This window comes from Equus quagga, chromosome 13 (genome assembly GCF_021613505.1).
Source record: "Equus quagga isolate Etosha38 chromosome 13, UCLA_HA_Equagga_1.0, whole genome shotgun sequence".
NCBI classification, from domain to species: Eukaryota; Metazoa; Chordata; class Mammalia; order Perissodactyla; family Equidae; genus Equus; species Equus quagga.
Window position 1 is genome coordinate 14,000,007 of NC_060279.1, and position 20,583 is coordinate 14,020,589.

Consider the following 20,583-nt stretch of genomic DNA (forward strand, 5'->3'; position numbering starts at 1 on the left):
AGCTTACTGAAACTAGAGGCTTATCTAAAAACCAGTGTTTGGATTCATTGTTTCTATGTGGGACTGACTCTGGTGACAAAAATGTTTACCTCTAATCTTTGAGGAAAAAATGTCTTCTTGAAATTAAGTGGTTTGTCCAACAACTTCCCTGCTACCTATTTTATTTACCATGAAATGCTAAATCCACATCGAAACATCCCAGAAATGAGCAGTGAGCCCTCCATGGAAGTTACAAGTAGAGGATTATTTCCATAGTCTTAAAACTTGGGTTTCTAAAAGAAACTAGTGTTAAGCTAATAATTTTATCACCACAAATTCACCTATAAACTTCACTAGTATAAATAAAACCATCCAAGGCTCCTGGTAGACATCCAGAGCCGCCTCCAGGGCGAGGCACATAAGATAATAGGAGTTAACGGGGTAACTGAATTAGCTCCTTAACCCTCATAACATCCCTAGGGAGTGACTGTTTTATTATGCCCATTTTATAGGTGGGGAAACTGAGGCCTGGGGCAGTTAAGTAACATCCAAGGTCACACACAAAATGGTAGGGGCCAGTGAGTTAATCACTATACTAGATAACCATTCATGCCCAAACTACATTTACTGAATGAGTTAATGTTTTCAATTTCCGAATAGGCATAACGGCACGTTCCTTGTTAACTGTCCTCTGAAGGGCTTCATGAGCTTGATTGCACATGCAGCACAGGTGTACTGGCCACTGCTCCCTGGAAGGTTTGGGTTCTATTTTGCCATCATGCTGAGTGGCTGAGACATACAGTATACATATACGACATTACTTTTCAATTTAACTCTCGTAGTATCCTAACTAAGGAGCTCGTCTGATTTCTGTAGCTGTTTGAACGAAAGGCAGGAGTGAATTTGATGAGCTGTTGAGGGAGGATTAGACCTGGCAGATAACAGATGAATCCATTTGCCTGTGGCATTTGTGACACATGGTACTGGAATTCACCTTACTATCTGAGCCCGACCTCAAAGCCACTGAGCCTCTGACAATCAAGTCCTATGATCTCTAGACCCCAGAAACTCAGGTGATTTTGGAAAATGTGTTAAACTCTTCTGACATCTAACAGCCTTGTTGCGAGCTCCTGCTGTGGAGAAGGGAGCCCCGAGGAAGGAGGCCCTCAGGTCTTTGGCCAGTGGTGCTCAGTCACAAGCACTTGAAAGCTGCAAACACAGTCAAGAAGGTGCACACGCTACTTAGCCGAACTTCTTTTTAGTGAGAGATGATTACCTTAACGTGAGACCTTATGATTTTCCCGTGACTTGGAGTTTCCAAAACCTAAATATCACCAGACTGGAGTCCAACAGCTTCCTCTTGCTGTTGGTAGACTCCCAGCTGTGGAAACCTGCTCGTTGCTTAATGCTGTGTTTCATTTCCCTGTGTAGAGGCGCCAGGCCCGTTCTTCTCATGGCCTCGTCCCCACTCCGCTGACTTCACTCGGCCGGCTCCCCTGGCCAACTCGCGCTCCTGGGGGAGATGGCTGCCTGCTTTCCTAACAGCTTGGTAGGAAGTTGATCTGTAGATACGGGGCAGGGCACAAATGAGTGCCCTTATTTGGTAGGCCTCAGATGGGCCACCAGAGCTGCCCGAAAGCACTAGCAGGGTGATTGACAGTGGCCGTTTCATAGCCTGACTTCACCTTCTTTGCAACCACAGTCACCCCGGAACAGTCTGCTGTCAGGAAGCGAGCCCTGGTTGGTAGGCAGCGCCCGCATCGGCCTGGGGATGCTCTCCAGGGCCCCAGCCTGGGTTTCGGTTCCCTGCGAGCGCTGGGCCGGCTCTGGGTCACGTGGGAGACGAGCTCTGCCCGCCTGCGGTTGCCGTGGCAACGCCAGTCCCCGGCCTACCCGGGCCGCGGCAGTGCCGGCGCCCACCCCGGGCTTGGAAGAGCCGGGCCGGCCATGCTTCGCCGTCCGCGGAGCCCGCTCCGCCTCCGCCTCTGCCTCTGCGTCCTGCTGCTGCTGCCGCTGCTGGGCGCGCCGGGACACGGCGGCGACGCGGGGCCGGGGCCGGAGGCCGAGAAGACGGGCTCCAGATGGGCCTGGCCGGCCTTCCAGGGCCTGCAGGAGCGGCTGAGGGCGGCCGGGACCCTCTCCAGACGGTACTGGGCGCTCTTCAGCTGCCGCGTGTGGCCCGAGCACTGCGAGGAGGACGAGGAGGCGCCGGCAGGGCCCCTGGGTAAGACCCGGTCGCCGGGGCCCCGCCTGCCCGCGCCCTGTGCGGTGGCACCGGGGCTGGGGCGCCGCTGTAATCAGGACCCCAGGGCAGGTGGCTTAGCAGCCAGCTTTGCTGCTCCGCCCAACTAATGGCGCAGGCTGAGGGCAGCGGAAACCCCATCGCTGCCCCGCAGCACCCACCTCCGCACCCCTACCCCCCGGGCGGAGCCCCTTTACGCAGTCAGATTGGCCTGGCTGCTCTCCCCCATGTCGCCTGTTCTTGACTCCTGCAGACAGCTCACACTTCCTTGCGGTCTCCCAGTCCACCCTGGCATTATTCAAGGAGCTGCTCTTTCTCACCTTCTTGATGGCTTTAAGGAAAGGCCCCGGTTGGACACAGCCGCAGTACCTTCTCTTCCTCTGCGCTTGCGGAGGCAGAGCCTGAGCTCGGAGTCCCGGACCCCGTCATCCTGGGTCCTGTAATAGCACTGTAAGGGTGATCCTGTAATGGTGCTATATACATCTTTCATTTAAATCAAAAGATTTCTAAATCCCAGTGAGTGATTTTTGTTTTGTTTTTGCTAATGCTGGGTATATTCAAATTGACATTTGACAAAACAATTTGGAGGCCCTTGGAGTTGGCCAAGATCAGATAATTTTGGAAGCCAGAGCAAGCAGGAAGAATAATAATCACCAGCTACTGTTTGTCTCCCTACTAGACTGCAGACTCCTTACAGGCAGGGTCTGGGTTTCTGCTTCTGGCACGCGGTCTCTTAAGGCGTATTTGTTGAGTAAATTGAGGCTTTGCTGGGGTTGCACCTTTAGCAAGGCCATCTACTTCCTCAAAGGTAGGAAGTGCCCACTCCTGCCCATTCCCTGGCAGGGCACAAGGCAGGCCCAGAGGAGAGCAGTAAGGGGTGGCCCTGGAGAGAGGACGAAGGAAGAGAAGAAGAACCGCTCTGCTCCATACGTCATGTGAAGTGGGCAACACAAGTTGCGCAGGGAGGCGGTGCCCAGCTCCCTCTCTGCCCTCTGCTCTGCCCCTGACCACAGCTCCTCCTTTTCCAGCCTGGGGCCGTGCCCTGCTGGGCCAGCAGTACCTGGATATCCTGACCACGTGGTACTGCAGCTTCCAGGATTGCTGTGACAGTGGGGACTGCAGGATCTCCAACAACTTCACAGGTTGGACTTCGCATGGCCCTAAGGGGCTAGGGATCTGTGGGGAGGGAGGCAGTTCAGGAGAAGTGGCTAGGGTGCAAAGGATATTTCCTCATCCTGCCCACAGCTGGCAGCATACCCTCCCTGTCTCCACTGTGGCTCCCAGGAGCCCCAGTCTCCCAACTCGGAATCTTGTGGGGGGAGAAAGTGAGGCCTCAGAGGACTTTACACACACTAGCTGCTCTCCACAGGTGTTCGCTGAACCGAATGAAAATGAGAGTATGTCCATAAAATATTTAGGGGGTCCTGAAACTTCTGGGTGGGAGCAATCTGACAGGTGTGGGGGGGTGGGGTACCTCCACCAGACAGGCTCTGCCAAGCAGTCTGGGATGTCTTCAGAAAGGATGATTCCATCCTCTCCCTAAATTCAATCTTAATTTCTCAAACTCTTCAGAAAATAGTCTTGAATCCCTTCTGCTGCAAGGTCTACCCGTGGCTTCTGAGGTCAAACAGGATGGATAAGTGATCCCACTTCAGAGATGTTCAGAGTTGCCCATTTCCCGCCCGTTGCCTGGAGGGGACCGTGTCTGTGTGCATCTCTCACCGGGGCCTCCTCTTTCCTGCCTCTAGGCCTAAAATCTGACCTGAGTGTGCGACTGCATGGCCAGCATCTGGCCCAGGAGCTGGTCCTGAGAACAGTGAGGGGATATTTAGAGCTGCCCCGGCCAGACAAGGCCCTGGTTCTGTCATTCCACGGCTGGTCTGGCACAGGCAAGAACTTCGTGGCAAGGATACTGGCAGAGAACCTCTACCGGGACGGACTGAGGAGCGACTGTGTGAAGGTGTTCATCGCCATGTTCCACTTTCCTCACCCCACGTCTGTGGACTTGTACAAGGTGAGGCCAGACAGTGCTGGGGGGCTCCGCCAGCGGGGCTGGGGCTGGAATGAGGCTTCGACAGCCCGAGGAGCAGGCCTCTGTGCCGGTAAGGAGGCCCTGAACCAGGCCTTCCTTGCGAGGGGGTGGGCCCTGGAGAAGCCTGGGTGTGGGAGTTAGAGGACAGGCCACCTTCGCGACATAACCTGTCATTCACAGAGACAGCCCTCCACACAGATGAGGCCCTGAACGTGTGGAGGGAAGACTCGTGTTCCAAAGGAGCTCTGTCTCCTTCAGCCAAACATGAGAGGCTGGCCACCGAGTTTAAACAGAGAACCCGGGGTTCCTTTTCCTCTTAGAGAAGTAGTGGACATGTCGCAGGAAATGTGCAACAGAGAAAAGCAAAAACTATCATAATCTCCCCACAGATTCAGCCACAGTTAGCATTTTGGTGTACTTCCTTTAAGCCTTTCCCCATGCTGTTTTACATCATTGTAATTACATTGGACACAAAGGTGCATATCCTGCTATTTTCTTAGAGAGGTATGTCATATCATAAGTGATCTTCCATGTCTTCCTGAAACCGCTCATTATATGCCAACAAGTGGATGGACAAAAATTGTCTTTGCTGCTCTGCTATTCTTCCATTGAGACATGTAACATTGAAAATAAGCCAGACGATGACCAAAACCCCCATGCAGCAGGACAGAAATGCCTGCGTCTCTCTGTGGCTTTCAGGTCCAGTTTGGGTGTGTGCTAACCTGTGATGCCCCGATTGCCTGAGTCATCTGGCAGTCTCAGTGCAGGCTTGGAGGGCAGCAGGAGGGTGAACTGTCCTAAGGGCAGGCGGCTGTCAGCCAGGCCTTTCCAGAGAGACCGAGCTGGCTTCCACTGTGGCGGAACTGCTGTGGATCTCAGCCTCCCCGCTGTGAAAACTGACGTGTACACACACCTCTCACACCACCCGCACAGCCTCTCACACACACGCTTGGGTGACGGGGCAGAAGTCAGAATCCAGGGAGGCTAGAGGTGGACAGTGAGAGGGGGTTCTGCTAAAACACACCCCCCCCCCCCCCCGGGGGTGGGAGTTGGCCCTGTTCTCCTGGTGAATGCTGCAAAGCAGCATCTTTTCAATTGAGGGCTTACCATTGTGCCTGAAATGGGGAACCCCAGTTGTGAGTTGGCTAGGCCCCCCAGGCTTCTCGCCTGAAGTCTCAGGCCAGCCTGATGCCAGTGAGCACTCTGCTCCTGGGAGTTCGAGACAGGGACTGTGGCTGCCTCTGGGCACTTGAGCCCGCCTCTGCCTGTCCCCCTGTATTAGACCTGACTCCCACCCCCTGGGAAGAGTAGGTTGGCTGTTAGTTCTGGGGTGGGGTCTCATCCTGGAGAGGAGGGAGCAGGTTGGCTCGGGGGCCTGGTCCCAAGGGCAGGCAGGCAAGCCCTGTCCCTCTCGTCGGGCTGGCTTCACCTAGTTGGCTTCCAAACCTCAGGATGCAGAAGAATCACCTGGGACCCCCCCTCTTCGGGTGCACGTCCCCCCAGTCCCACCCCCAGAGGTTTGGATTTGATAGTTGTAGGGTGGAACTCAGCAGCAGGTGATCCACTGCAGATGCCCTGGGGAAACCGGCCTCCTCAGGGGCCTCCTGGCTGGAGGGTGGGGAATGTGCCTCCCAGCCAGCGCTCCCCAGCAGCTCCCTGTACTCTGTGCAGGAGCAGCTGACAGGCCAGATCAGGAAGACGCAGGAGCGCTGCCACCAGACCCTGTTCATTTTCGATGAGGCCGAGAAGCTGCACCCAGGACTGCTGGAGGCCCTCAGGCCACACCTGGGCCGCCAGGCCCCCGAGAACCACAGGGCCCAGTCCCCGAGAACCATCTTTCTTTTTCTCAGGTGAGGTCTGAGGAACAAGACTGGAGGGTTGGGCGTGGGAGGAAGGGCCCTCCATCCAGGCGCTGCGTGCGAAGGCTCAGGAGCTGTAAGCCGGCAGTGAGCGGGCAGCACAGGGCTTCCACGCTCCGGGCTGCAGAGCCATTTCCACAAGGGCGACCAACCCAAACTCCAGGAGAGAAGACAGAAGGCTGGCTGCTTGGGGAACCTAAGGCTCCCCGCTCCTGCCCCAGTCCCACCTCCAAGGCCCTTGTGAAGAACTCTGACCCGCCTCGGCACAGGGCGCCTAAGGTCCTCCTGGGACCGCCCGGGGAAAAGCAGCTGTCCCTCACGCAGCCTCCCCCCAGCTCTCGTAGGATGATGGGGAGGCTCCCCTCAGACTCCCCAGTTAGTACACAGCCTCCTCAGGGGGGGACCACTCACATTGGGAGTCCCCTCTAGAAGGGCATTATGTTTTTTGTTTGTATTGAGGTACTATTGACATGTAACATTAAATTAGTTTCAGGTGTACATGATCCGATACTTGTATATATTGTGAAATGATCACAATAAGTCTAACAGCCGTCACCATATGTAGTTACAGAACTTTTTGTGTGATGAGAACTTTTAAGATCTGCTATCAGCAACTTTCAAATACACAGTACAGTATTATTAACTGTAGTCACCATGCTGTACGGACATCCCAGGACTTAGTTATTTTATAAGTGGAAGTTTGTACCTTTTGATTCCCTTTGCCCATTTCGCCCACCCCCCCCACCCCCGCCTCTGGCAACCACCATTCTGTTCTCTGTATCTATGAGCTTGGTTTTTTTGCTTTTAGATTCCACATAGAAGTGACATCCCAGGGCATTTGTCTTTCCCTGTCTGACTTATTTCACTTAGCATAATGCCCTCACGGTCCATCTGTTGTCACAAATGGCAAGATTGCCTTCTTTCTCATGGATGAATAATATCCCATTGTGTGTCTATATATATGTCTATACACATTTCTTTATCTTCCACACCAAAAAAAAGCACACCATTCTAACAGGTGTGAGGTGATACCTCATTGAGGTTTTGATTGGCATTTCCCTGATGACTAGTGATGAGCATCTTGAAGTATGAGCATCTTGAAGTGATGAGCATCTTGGCCAATCTGTATGTCTTCCTTGGAAAAATGTTTATTCAGCTCCTCTGCCCATTTTTAATGAGATTGGTTTTTTGCTATTGAGTTCTATGAGTTCTTTATATATTTTGGATATTAACCCCTCAGATAATATGATTTGCAAATATTTTCTCCCATTCCGGTGGGTGTCGTTTCATTTGTTGATGGTTTCCTCTGCTGTGCAGAAGCTTTTTAGTTTGACGTAGTCCCAGTTGTTTACCTCTGCTTTTGTTGCCTTTGCTTTTGGTATCAAATCCAAAAAAATCATTACAAAGACTAACGTCAAAGAGCTTACCGCCTGTGTCTTCTTCTAGGAGTTTTATGGTTTCTAGTCTTATATTTGAGTCTTTAATCCGTTTTGAGTTAAATTTTGTGTATGGTGTAAGATAGTGATCCAGTTTCATTCTTTTGCATGTGGCTGTCCAGTTTTCCCAACAGCATTTATTGAAGAGATCATCCTTTCCCTTTTGTATATTCTTGGCTCCTTTGTCGTAAATTAATTGACCATATATGCTTGGGTTTGTTCTGTTCCATTGATCTGTATGTCTGTTTTTATGCCAATACCATACTGCTTTGATTACTATGCTTTGTAATATAGATTAAAATGTAACTCACACACCAGGAGTCCCCTGTTAGACAGGCATTAAGTTTTCAAGTCAGCAAATTAGTTGAAAATCAAATACAAACTATAATTTCCCCTTAAATCCAAAATGGCCAGTTCTTTCTCCAACCTTGGAAGGTCTCTTTCTTCCCAGATCATAGAGGAAGTCACTGGCTTGAAATTCAGGATATAATGTGTCGAATGAAAAGCTCTCGCTGGCTCCCACCACAAGACTTGCAGCACCACCATGCAGGACTCGCTAACCACTGAACTGCAATTCCTGTTTTGTTCTGAGTGCCCCAGGCTCTGGATATGGCTTTGCAAAAAGCAAACTTAGAGATCAACTTGTCCAACCCTCTTTTTTTATGGAGGCTCTAACTGGGAATGTCTTGCCTAAGGTCTGTTTAAAAGTCAACTTTGAGTCCCTGTTGGCCCAACTTGAACACTTCACAAGCAGCTTCTTGCACTCAGAGTGGAAGCCAAACCGATTGCTCCCTCCCGTGCCGCCCTGGCCCCCTTGCCCTCACAGGCCAGTCCATGCTTGCTAGGAGATTTCCCCCAGCTTCAGGGTGGAGAAGTAGGGTGCCCAGTTTCTCGTCCAGGCTTGTAGAGTGTGAAGGAGCCACAGGACAAGAAGGAACCCATTTAAACTGTTGCCAGGTTGTGATTTCAGTGTGTTGCTGGCATGTCCTTGGGACACTAGAGTGCGTTGTGAAGGAGGGCAGGGGGCCATCATAAGGTGATTTTAAGAGAAAAGCAAAGAGTTTCTGATATGATCAGAGGGATCAGAAGCAGGTGGCGGGATGGTCAATTCGGCCCACTGACTCTCCTCCTGGGCTCCGTCCTGTTTGCTGCCTGCAGAGGCAGCCGAGGCGCAGGTCTCTTCTGTTGCACTGACTCAGGTGGGGGCTCCAAGAGGCAGAGGAGGCCGAGAAAGGAATCACCTTAGTTCCCTGAGGCTTCCCCACCTCCTCCCTGCCAGGGGGCGGGGGCTGCCAGGAGTAGGGGTCCAGGGGACCCCCAGAGCCACTGCTGCGGACACGAGTCCTTCCCACTGAGTGGAAGGGAGCCTGGTGAGCAGCGAACTCAGGCCTCCCTTTGGCTTTGGCAGGAATCCTGTGACTGCAGAGCTCCTTCCGCTCCTCTGCCCATTGCTCCTCCTTCCTCCAGCCAGGCCCAACCTGCTTCTGCCTCAGGGCCGCCCGACCTTTCCCCTACTTGGGCCCAAGTCGGCCGCCTCCAAGGCGCTGACTTTCCCACCCGGGTCTCAGCTTGGAAAACCCACACCCTCACTGCTGCCAGGATTTCCTAATGCGACCCAGGTGACCCCACTGTCTCCAGGCAAATGTTTGCCTTTGTAGTATTTTGCTCACTAACCCACAGCAGTGCCTCGACCCCTCCACCCCTGCCCTTTCCCCCAGTGACCCAGCCTTTGTGCCCTTTCCAGGGCCCTGAGGTCATGGGCGAAGGGACAGACAGCTGGGGTGGAGGCAGGGCCTGGGGAGACAGTCACCAGGGGAGAAGCCACCACGTGGGCCTACCCTAGCTGGCAGACGGGGAGGCTGCGCTGGCACAAGGAGTCTTTGAACCTTCAGGGAGGAGGACAGGGACACGAGCATGTGGCCTCCAGTTCCAGTGGCCTGTGCCCAGCCTGGGAGGGCCAGTGGTCCTCAACAGGCCTGGGCGCCCTGAGCCTGCAGGCCAGCCAGGCTGACCGTCCCCACCCTGCTCCAGGCCAGAGCATCCAGAAACGGCACTTCTAAACCCCAAAGGTTTTCAGGTTGTTAAAAAACACAAGTCAGCTGAGTAAATGTGAAGATCTAATTGGCTTTATTAAGTGATTCATGAACTGGGCAGGATCCCTTCTAGGATCTAGAAGGCCAGGGGGATGGTTGTACAAAATGGAAGGTTTTTATAAGGAGGAGGGCGGGGCAAGTGAGCTATCAGCAACAGAAAAATCACCGCTCGTGGGATTTGGGGGGAAGGGAAGGGCATGGGTTTTAGCATGCAGCGCCTTCACTGGTGCACCCCCGGAAACGTCAGATTGACTGTTGGAAGGTCACATTCCTGGGAGGGCTGGAACTGTAATTGAGTCTTGGTTTGCCGTCAAGGGGGCCATTTTTGGGCCTGTTATTTCTTTTTGTAAACAAACTATTCCACTGATGGGCGGGGGAAGATGGTATATTTGAGTGTCTGGACTTGATTTCTACAGTGACCTCCTGTGAGTAGAAAGGACTGTTGTGTTTGAAAGAAAAGCAGAGCCGATTCAAACTTCTCGTGTGAGCAAGTCACTCTAGTCTAAGGCCAGCAGCTTAATCCTAAAAAATATCCCGAACCTACTGCGTGAAGTAAGGTGCTGGTGGCTTTGCTGGCCTGCCCTGTGGTGGCATCTGATGGCAGAAGGGAGGAGGTGGCAGCTGGAGCAGGGAGTGTAGTGTGTGGGGCTGGAGCGCCCCAGCCTTTAGAGCGGAGGCTTCATCCCGGCTGGAGGAATTCAGGGCCCCCTGGCCGGGCACCGGAAAACTAACATTGACTACTTTTGCCCCTTTCTACCAAGTGAAGAAGGCTCCAGGGATGGGGTCACAGGGTGGGACAGAAGCATGGAACCCTGCAGATCAGAGCCGGGTCCTCTTCTCAGTGAAACCGTAAGTGAAGAGAGTGATTAGTAATGCCTGTTCTCTTTGGGCTGTTGTCAGGAAAAGAAGAGAAAAAGGACTTTGAAAAATTAAAAGAAGTTTACAAATGTAAATTGTTCAAGAAATCAAAGGCCTTGTATCCCAGCACATAGAAAATGCTTGTAGAAATGTGTAAACATTGACTGACCCCTGATCTAAGGTGACCTAAGGAGGGCATCTTAAAACGTCTGGTCCTCTTCTCTCGTCTTGCAAACGAGGAAACTAAGGCTCAGAGAGATTAATGGCTGAGTCCATTTGTATCTTCTTTAGGAAAGACTTGGCAGTTAGGGTTGGGGTCTGTTATCAGAGCTCCGGAGAGGCCTTTGAGTCTCCTTCCTTTGGGGTCTGGGGGCTCAGGGCTGGGGGGATTACATGTGGTCCTGCCCCAGAGCCAGGGAGAGGGCTAGTCTGTAGAGGTGCCTTTTGTCCCTTGGTCCCTTCAGGCCTCCCAGGCAGCAGGTGACCTGGGAGGATGTGGGAGAGAACCGAGGTGCTCCAGGAAGGCAACATCTGTCCAGAGGTGTGATGTCGGGGCCAGAGTGGCCGTCCCTGAGGAGCTGAGGACTAGGCGAGCGGTAGGGAACAGAGAAGGGGCCCAGGTTATGTCTTGGTGGGGGAGATAGAGCCCGTAACATGGAGGAAGAGCGTCATTGGCTGTGGGACAAAACCAGAGGAGAAATTCAGAAAGCAGGAGGAGCTAGTGTAGACAAAGGTGCAGGAATGTCCATTTATTTAGTAAACATTTATTGAGCCCCTGAGGCGCACGAGGCGCTGGCGTGACGTAAACAAATGGGCTAAGCCCTGCTCTCAAGCGCGGACACGGGGAAGGCAGCGGGCCTCTCCCGGGCTGCTGAGTGAGCCGCTCTCGCCGCCCCCTCGCCTGGACGCCTGCCCTCGCCCCGCGGGGACGGCGAGCCCAGGCCTTGCCTCAGCTGGCGCAGCTGTGCGTGAGCAGGTGCCCTGCCCGGCGGGCCTTCCTGCCGCGGGGGACGGGCAGCCGCCGGCCCAGTGCGGGCGTCGGGAACCCAGCTGAGCAGCCGAGCTCGAGCCCGGGCGCGGCTCACGGCCCCTGGGAGCTTCTGGCAGAGCGCTCACCGGCCCCCACCACGAGGCGGCGTGCCATCAGTTGGCCGCCCCGGTTCCCTGCTGGGCAGGGCAGGACGCCTGCGCCAGCCTGTCCTTTCCCGTCTGTGCAGGCAGGCCCGGCGAGAGCCGCTCGGCACCTCCCGTGCCCCGGAGCCCCGCGTGGAGCCGGCAGACGGGCGAGCTCGAGCACCTGGGAGGCGGAGCCGGCCTTCGGGGGCGAAGGGCGGGTTCGGGTCCCCACCCCTCCGCTCGCCCGCCTCTCCCCTCCTTCACTCGCACCCCTGCCCTGCGGGGCCTGAGGGAGCTGAGGAGTGTAACGCCAAGCTGTCCGCCCCACCCCGCCCCTAGGCTGCCCTTCTGTGAGGGGTGGGCAGCCGGCAGCTCCGGGCAAACGCTCGTGGTCTTTGTTGACCTCCTTTCTCTCACTTGTCACAGCCTTCAGTTGCAGGGTCCGGTCAGTTGTGCCTCCTAAACTAATTTTAAATCCTTCTCCTCCTCTCCATCGTCTCTAAACAGGGACTATTGCAAAAAGCGTCCTGACCAGCTTTCTGCGACCACCCCTGCCTCTTCAGTCCACCCCCCGTGGCCCTCGAGTGACCTTCCTAGGAAGTGAGGCCGATCACTCGCACGCGGCAGACGGGGCCCCAGCGCGCCTCGGCCCGCACCCCCCGCCCCGCCCCCCCAGGCTGGCAGCCCCCGCCCCCACAGGCCCTCTGGTCGTCCCTGCCTCCCGCCCGACCACTGCCTGTCTGCGTTTGCTCGGAAGCCTCCTCCCTGGGCCCGAGTCGCTCCTCCGTGACCCGGGCCGCGCGCGCCGCCCCTTCCACACACGCGTCGGGGAGAACCGCGTCCCAGCCCCGCCGCTGCCCGCGCCCGGCACAGGCTCAGGGTTCGTCAGAGGGGGCTGGCAGGGAGGGAAGCGGCAAAGCAGGACGGCGTCTTTTCTGTCCAGACCTTTGGGTTGTGACAGGATCTCCTGGGGGGTCGGGGGAGGCCCAGGCCCCTCAACCTCTATTCTAGTCACCAATGCAATGGCTTCGGCGGTCAGGTTCCCCACTTGGAAGCTAAACAGAAAAAGAGTCTGTTAACAAGCTCTTGTCTCTTCCAGTAACCTGGGGGGCAGTGTCATCAACGAGGTGGTCCTGCGTCTGCTTAAGGCTGGGCGGCCGCGGGAAGACGTGGCGCTGGGAGACTTGCAGCCCCGCCTCCGGGCCGCGGTGGGCGAGGCCCCAGGTAACTGACCCCGGCGCCGCAGACGCCTCGGGGAGCCGCGGGGCAGCGGGTGTGGGCCGGAAGGCGCGCCGCTGAGGTGGCCGGGATCCTCAGGGCCACAGAGGACACTGTCTGATCAGCTTGTCCACTTCAGGTAGACACAAGAAAAGTGCCAGGAAAGCTGAACTCTCTGTCTGAAATGCTTTGAAGAGACTAGTTTGCCGCAGCCGCGGAAATAGAGGCCATGGTCTGTGAGGCCCAGGAACCCTGAGGAAGCGTCTCCCTGGAGAACCTCAGAGGTTCGGGTTCCAGTCGTAGGCGGGGTCGCTCCCCCTTCTGCTTCCTGCCATTAGATGACACCGTAAAGCTGGCGGGGGCCCCCTCCCTCCCCCGCAGCACACATCCATAGTTAACCAGGGCTCTGTCCCCAAAGGGGACGCAGCTGCAGAGTCCCGCTGCAAACTTCAGACAGCCCTCCTGGAGCTGGCAGATGAGATCAGACCTAGCCAGGCCTTAGGGTTGGGGACACCTTAAAACCCCAAGTGGCTTCAGCCCCAGACTCCACGTAGCTTTGGTCTTGATTTCAGACAGTGGCTTTGGCCACAGCTGTCTTGTGAAGGAAAACCTGATTGACTTCTTCGTCCCCTTCCTGCCACTGGAGTACCGGCACGTGAGGCTGTGTGCACGCGATGCTTTCCTGAGCCAGAAGCTCCTGTATACAGAAGAGCTGCTGGATGAAATTGCCAAGATGATGGTGTATGTCCCCAAGGAGGAACAACTCTTCTCTTCTCAGGGATGCAAATCTATTTCCCAGAGAATTAACTATTTTCTGCCTTAAGACCTTGATGAACACTTCCTGAAGCTGCCTTCCTTCCACCAACAGGACCCTGGGGCCTGCCAGCACGCCGTCTGGGACTGTAAGGAGTGGGAGGGGCAGGCTGGCATCCAGCAGTCACTAACTAACACACAGTGGTGTGTAAAAGGAAGGCCTTAAATCAGAAGCAGAGCCAATTCTTAAAATCCCTTGGTGCCTTAAAGAGCCATGTCCCAAAATGTGGGCCAGGTGGTTGGAGGAAGCCACGTGGGAAATAAACAAATCCCAGGGCATATCGGCATCTCCGCTCTGGCCTGCAGATGCCTGGACTTGGGTGTTAGGCCTGAAGCTGCAGGAACCTCGGTGACAAGGAAGGGAAAAATGAACTTCTGCTTACCAGTGGCAGGGAGTCCACCTCAGCTGTGAAGGCGGGGTGGCTCAGCTTTCAAGTTGTTATTCCCAGAGGGAAGCTGAGTAGCTTCTGGGAGCAGAAGATCAGCAGAGAGCCTCAGGCTAAGGGGAAAAGTGCACAAAGGAAGAATTAAAAAAATAAAAAATCATGTCAGGGTAGGCTAAGACTTGGGGTCTGCTCTGCAGATTTAAAAAAAAAAAAATTTAAGTTAGGGGCCTTGACATGACTGTCATATGTAAAGATTAAAATTCGTATTTTTCTAAAACTCTCAGCCTACTTTCGTACTGAGACCTAGTAATTGTGCTCACTCAGCAAAATTCCAAATGCCAGGCAAAACCGATGGGGACTGGTGGAGACCAGGGCGGACGCTGGCACTCAGAGCTGACAGGGTGACTGCCTGGCCTGCCAATTTACTTCATTTGCTCTGAGATCACATCAGCTGAGCTGGGTTATTTCAACCTCTACTGAAGAGGCTTCCACAGCATATTGCTCTTATATATGAAAACGTCACTCCCGTGCTTCCAGCTTGAAAAAGTCATTTTTAAGGATTGAATGGCTACATGTACATTGTGCCTCTAGGTACACAGGAGGCGCGCAGAATGTGTTTTTCCCCTTCTCTCGGTTCTTCCCTCCTACCACACTTCTGGAATTACACACAGGGTCTTTTCTCTTATAGCTGTCATCACCTCGTGTCCCCGTATTCAAAGCCCTCCCCAGCCCTCTCACCATTAGCTCTGGTAAAATGGACACTTCCATCTCTCCCCCATGTAACACTTGATTGCACTCATTTACACAAATCACTACCTCAAGGTTGGAGAGTACCTAGCCCGAGCCACATCAGATACCCAACAAATACTCAGATGAATTAAAGGAACTTAGTTTCACAGCACTCCTGGGACAAAAGTAAGCTTGGTCTAACTGCACAATAAAATGAAGCTAGTTTTAGCTTCTGGCTCACTGTCTCAGTCCAGAGCATCTCGGGAAGACTAGGCAGGCCATCCAATCCCATGACATACCCAGCTCTACCCTCTGTAAATACACTCTTTACAAGGGACGTTCTATATCTTTAGGTCTCATAGCCACAGAACAGCTGACATCCTTCTAACACTGGGAGCATGTCTGATGACATAAATATAGGGTCTGAACCTCTTACATCTCGCGAACCAAGACAAGCAGCAGGACGTGATGGTCCAAAACACTGCTCTGGAGCTAGACTGCCCGGCTGGGGTGCCATGGCTCGGCCCCCTACCACCAAGACCACGGGAAAGCTATCAACCTCAGCTGACACTTGGTTTCCACTTTTGTGAAACTGTACTTACCTCACAGGGTTGTCGTGAAGATTAAGTGAGTTAATCTTTATAAAGTACTCAGGACACACAGCTTCAGGTGTTTAATAATAAAACAATAATCTAGTAAAACTGCTGTCAGTTTTGGCACCATACTAAAAGCCAAGGCTGGGCTGTTCCCTCCTTCTGGCTCCTGGAATCCTGGTTGGCTGAGGGTTGTTTTAGGTAACAGTTGGGAACTTACTACGTGCCCGCCCTGTGCTGAGCACTTTATAGCCGTTATCTCCTGTAATCTTGAACACTACGATGTAGGTACCCATTTCATCATCATTTAATAAATGAGAAAACGGCTCTGAGAGGCTCCATATCTTGTGCAAAGTCACAAAGCTAGTCAGTGGAGGAGGGGTCCACCCAGGCAGTCTGACTCCAGCTCGCATGCTTTAATAACTTGTTTCTACAATGGATTTCCTCAGCCAATGCCATCGCCTCAGGTGTGGAAAATGTTACAATACAAAGAGGGTGAAGATCACAATGGGAAGTTCTGCTCAGAAGACTTTAAAAAAGACTTCTAAACTAAACCAAAAATGGGTGGGAGACAAGGATTAAAGGTCAAGTGTCAGGAGGGGGACGAGCTGATGCTCAATTACCATTCTAATTGCACCTCACTTGGGCACCACTTGAAATATCCTACTCATACCTAAGTAAAACATTACTTCTAAAAGCAATGAATCCTTTTTTTAAAAAATTGAAGACTACGCCAAACAAGAATAGAGTGCTCCCTGTGAGCTTCTACACATGCCCTGTCAATACTTTGGCTCAAAACAATTTTAGAACTTATCTGGTTGTCCTCAGAATGGACTTTGAGAGAATCTCATTTTACAGTCACCTCGTGCTGGACAGATGGAAGGACACACACACACTACCCACCTCATGGACCAGCTGGACTCCAGATGCTGCCTTTGGCCATTTCCAAAACTGTAATCCATCAGGGGGTGAGTATTCACCCTCACAGAGGACATTCTAAGAAATGTGCCAGAGGGATGCTTGCTAAAATCAGCTTCTTTAACGTATAGACATCTATTTTATGTAGAGGGAGATAAACTGCTTAGTTTCCCTGTCAGTTTAAACTACGGGAGAAACACTCCAATCACAAGCCTATTTTGCCAATAAAATATTGCAACCTTTATTTAAAATAAAACACAAATTGGCAAGCCTTGTGAGACAACAGGCAGACAGCATTCCCCTTTCAGGGCCTCATTTATTTACATCAAGTTTAACACTGTTAGCAGTTCACAGTCAGACAACAAGGTGAGAGAATTAAATTAGAAAAACAAACACCGGAAAATATATTACAATAACAATTAAGAACAAATACCCGACAACACTGGTAGTGTGACCCATGATTGATGTGTTTTCAATTAAATCCCACTCTGTCTGTCCCTTAGCCCTCCAGACCTCCCCCTCTGTGCACCCACCGCGCACACACCTGCAGAGCGTGACCTTTGGTATAAACGTTAAACAAGTTTTAAAGAATCTGAATCATATGTTTTAGGACAAAGTTCTGTCAACCACCATGAAACATTCAAACTTATTTTTGCCAAGCGAGCATAAAAACTGGGGTTTCTCCACTGATAGTCATTACAGAATCAGACTGCAAAGAAGGAAAAGTGTGGGGTCTACCCAGGAGATGGAGTTCTGAGCATGCGTTAACAGCTCAGCCAGCCTGTTCATGGCAAACACACCAACCAGGGCACAGCCTCCATTCACCACAGGGAAAGATCTGATTAACTCCTCCTTCACTCACTCCCCTTTCTTAGTGAGCACAACAACAGTGTATGTACATAAGGTGGACATAATGTGTACCCTCTAGATCTGAGACGTGAGGGTTTTCAAACACATGCCCTAAAGAACTGTAAGATGAGTACCTCATTGTCCTTTTTAATTTCTGAATACTAGTTTCTCTGAAGGACAATCAGCCTAATCAAGGTGATTTCTCAAGATCTCAGAAAATTTCTCTCATAATGGAGTCCCAAGAACAGTGGCCACAGTGAAAAACGGCTTGTCAAAATGGAGGAAGACTGGTTTATCTGGTCCTCATCTACCAGAAGCATCTGTCTCTTGGCATTCTTGCCACTCACGACACATGGTATGGTACCTCTGAATTGTACTAAACAGTATTTCAGATTCACCACTCATGACCCTAAAGCATCAGAGGATCCTGCAATACCTTCTCAATCAAGCATAAATTTATTTGGCATACCTGTGTTATTACTGTGTTATAACAGCTGAAAATTAAGTATCCTTATATGTGAAAATTTTATAACCAGAAGTCCCATTCTTCAACCAAAGTTTATGGTGCTTAATTACATGATTTAAAACTCCTATCCTGAGGCTCAGAAGCAAATCTAAGCAAGTCCCAAACATGCAAACTCTCCGTATTTCCTTTTTTATAGCCTGCTAGCATTTGACAGTTTGCCTCCACTGTGTCCTAAAGAATTAACTATACTGCTCTGAGACCTCACGCCATGTGGACAGCTCAGTAGCTTGGAGTGACATGCAGGCCCAGAAACTTGCTGCTTCAAGTACCATGAAGAACAAAGAACTCACAGAACAGACACAGAGCGTGTGTACATGGTGTGGTCTGAGGACAATGCTGGGCCTAGCCTTTCGACTAAAAGGAGACATTCTTTCCCTTAGATGATCTGCAGCTCTGAAGACCTGTGCACACACCACCTGTGACCTCAGGCTGAGTTAACAGGGCCTTGCTACTGTGTTCAGGGCACGCAGCAATGGGGAGGTTAAGGGATAAAATTTTTCTAGGAGAGGTAAACAATTTCAAATTTATCATTGTACATAGGAGCAAAGAAGGAGAAGCGGGAAGGTCCAGTTAGAGCGTCCTTCCCCAGCTGAGCGAGTGGGATGGAGAATGGTGCAGCATCTGCAAACCAGCACCCCATGTGGGGAGAACGTTGCACGTGTGGCACTCTTGCTGGGGGCCTCTGAGCCACTGCCACCCATAAAGCTCATTTCTACTCCATTCTACAGAGCTCAGTTCTAGCTCCGTAATCGTGCAACATCAACCCAGCCGACAAGTCTTTCCCTTTGCAAGACGCACGAACCCATCTTTGAGGGTACAGCCCTCCAGGAGTGACCTCTCCCACTCCACATCGGCCTAGAATCAAGACGAGCTGCCTAGGCCTCCTCACCTGGGGACAAGCATGGGATCTTCTTCCCCCCGATGATCACGGGGTGAAGCCTTCCCTAATCTCCTGTCCTTTGGCTCTGGGATACTGAGTCAGAAATGAGGGAACTATTGCCTTGCTCACATGTTATCTCAACGTAGAACATACACCTTTTCACGCAGCAGCCCCAGAGCACAAACTTCTCCTTTTGGACACCATGGTAAACTTCACAGAAGACAGGCTGGAGCTCAGACCGTCACCAGGGTAGGTGCTCTGCAGCAGAGTGCAGCCCACTCCAAGGGCCTGAAAGCCACCCAGCTTCCCTGGTGACACAGGAGGGCAGGGACGGCAGTGACCTTCTGGCTGGAACAGAGCTGTAACAGTAATTGTTACTCCAGGCACTACTGACTTGTCAAAAAAAAAGCAAGTCTTGCATTGGGTTTTTTAAAGCCTGTAGTTGGAAAACTGGAACTCTATCCAAAGGATATAAATATCCTGACTGTTAAGAGTGGGACAAGTTTTAGAATGAGCCCAAGGCCTCTCCTACAGAGGCTGCAGCTAGCAGCAATTTCCCTGGGTTGTGACATGGAAGGTACAGGTGCCTTTGCCTGCCGTTGTCATAAAGGTAAAGGCTCCCTGGGAGCTGCCTTTTTCTGTCTGTCTCCTGCTCCCACATATCCCATACTGAAGCAGGCATTCACAAAAGAACTGAGCTACTGGCTGGATAGAAGCTAAGACAGAGATACAGACAGCTGGAATCTATTAACATGTAAGAAGAAACTTTCGTGCAGAGACCCACCTACATAAAGAAGACTCGTCATAACAGATGCTTAGGGCACAGAGACAGACCCCAAATCCAGGTGGTACAAGTTAATGCAAGCAAGATGATGAAACCCCCAAATCATCAAGAACAAAACACAGACAACCCTGTCAGCCCAGTGTGCCTCCTGTAGGGGCAGAGCCTGATAGTAACGATGACATCAGTAGCAAAAATGGAAGGAAGTGGGAGAGGTCAGAAGGCAGGGTAGCCATAACTCCAAAGTGGCCACCGATGCAATTTACTCTTGAGCATTTTATAATCTAATAGGTGAGTTATGTTCAGCTACTACTCTTAGAAAAAACTAAACATGGACAATGAATGTCAAGCTCATTTATAACTGGTAGGAAATCCTAGGAAAGTAATTCCCAAAGTGCACCAGTTCTACGGCCATGCAATCTCCCCCTCCACCCCCCAAAAAACAACAAAACCACGCAGGACATAGGTTTAAAAAGACACTGTCAACATCAACAGGCAATAAGTCTGCTCCCACCATATTTAGAATCCTAAATGGCTGCACATGTAGTGGATAAGTCAAGGGTAAGAGGGCCTCATTCCTCTTGAGTCAAGGTCCCTGGAAGAGCTTCTTTGTTCTGGAGTGAGTACACATTCCTACTTTTTGAAGATTATAATTAAACCAGAAGTTGGTCCCTACTTTTCTGAAGTTATCCAACATTGAGCTACAATTTTAGCAAAATGTTTACTATACCTGCACATATTCCTTTAGCAGGTTCATATTTATAAATGTGATAAATTACACAGGTGATTGTTCATATATCTGCATTTTCAGGTCCCCCACAGGTAAAAGCCTATAAGTCAATCAGCATCTAATCAACTGTTTTATCTTCTAAATAGACATTAATAATACTTTATAGTTATATTACATTTGATACTTTTCTCAAAGTGCTTTCATATACATTGTTTCATAGTCACTAAAATGATATGGAATAAAGTTTTTTTTTTAAGAAGAAGGAATGTAGGACTAGGTTTTTTAAAAACAAGTTGGTATTTCTTCATTACAAAGTGCGGACTGCCGTGTTGCTGAGGTCTGTCCAAAAGAATGACCCCGTGTGTAATAGTACGCTTTAAATTACTGAGCGCTACCAAATGCCCGCTTTGCTAGTGTTGCCATTCTCGACATTCAAGCCCCTTAAGGTCAGAGCGTGTGCTTTAGAAAGTGTGCAGCACCGTGCAGACTGATTGTCTATCTGAGCCACTTCTCTTGCAGTGTCTCACAAGGCAGCAGGAATGGGG

The 20,583-nt window shown here is 51.5% G+C and overlaps 1 protein-coding gene across 3 annotated transcripts in view; it reads left to right on the forward strand.

Moving 5' to 3' along the window:
* The first annotated feature begins 458 nt into the window (after window positions 1–458).
* The window catches only part of TOR3A (torsin family 3 member A), a 41,276-nt gene continuing 21,151 nt past the window's right edge, over window positions 459–20,583 (forward strand). For 2 of the 3 annotated variants that reach the window (XM_046680675.1, XM_046680676.1), the window contains exons 1-6: window positions 474–2,203; window positions 3,250–3,363; window positions 3,970–4,235; window positions 5,925–6,103; window positions 12,715–12,839; window positions 13,406–16,322. In XM_046680675.1, the coding sequence (XP_046536631.1) occupies window positions 1,927–2,203; window positions 3,250–3,363; window positions 3,970–4,235; window positions 5,925–6,103; window positions 12,715–12,839; window positions 13,406–13,656 (1,212 nt within the window). In that variant the 5' untranslated portion in view covers window positions 474–1,926 and the 3' untranslated portion in view covers window positions 13,657–16,322. Of the gene's footprint in view, window positions 2,204–3,249; window positions 3,364–3,969; window positions 4,236–5,924; window positions 6,104–12,714; window positions 12,840–13,405; window positions 16,323–20,583 lie in introns of all 3 variants that reach the window. The other variant, XM_046680677.1, reaches the window with a different exon arrangement.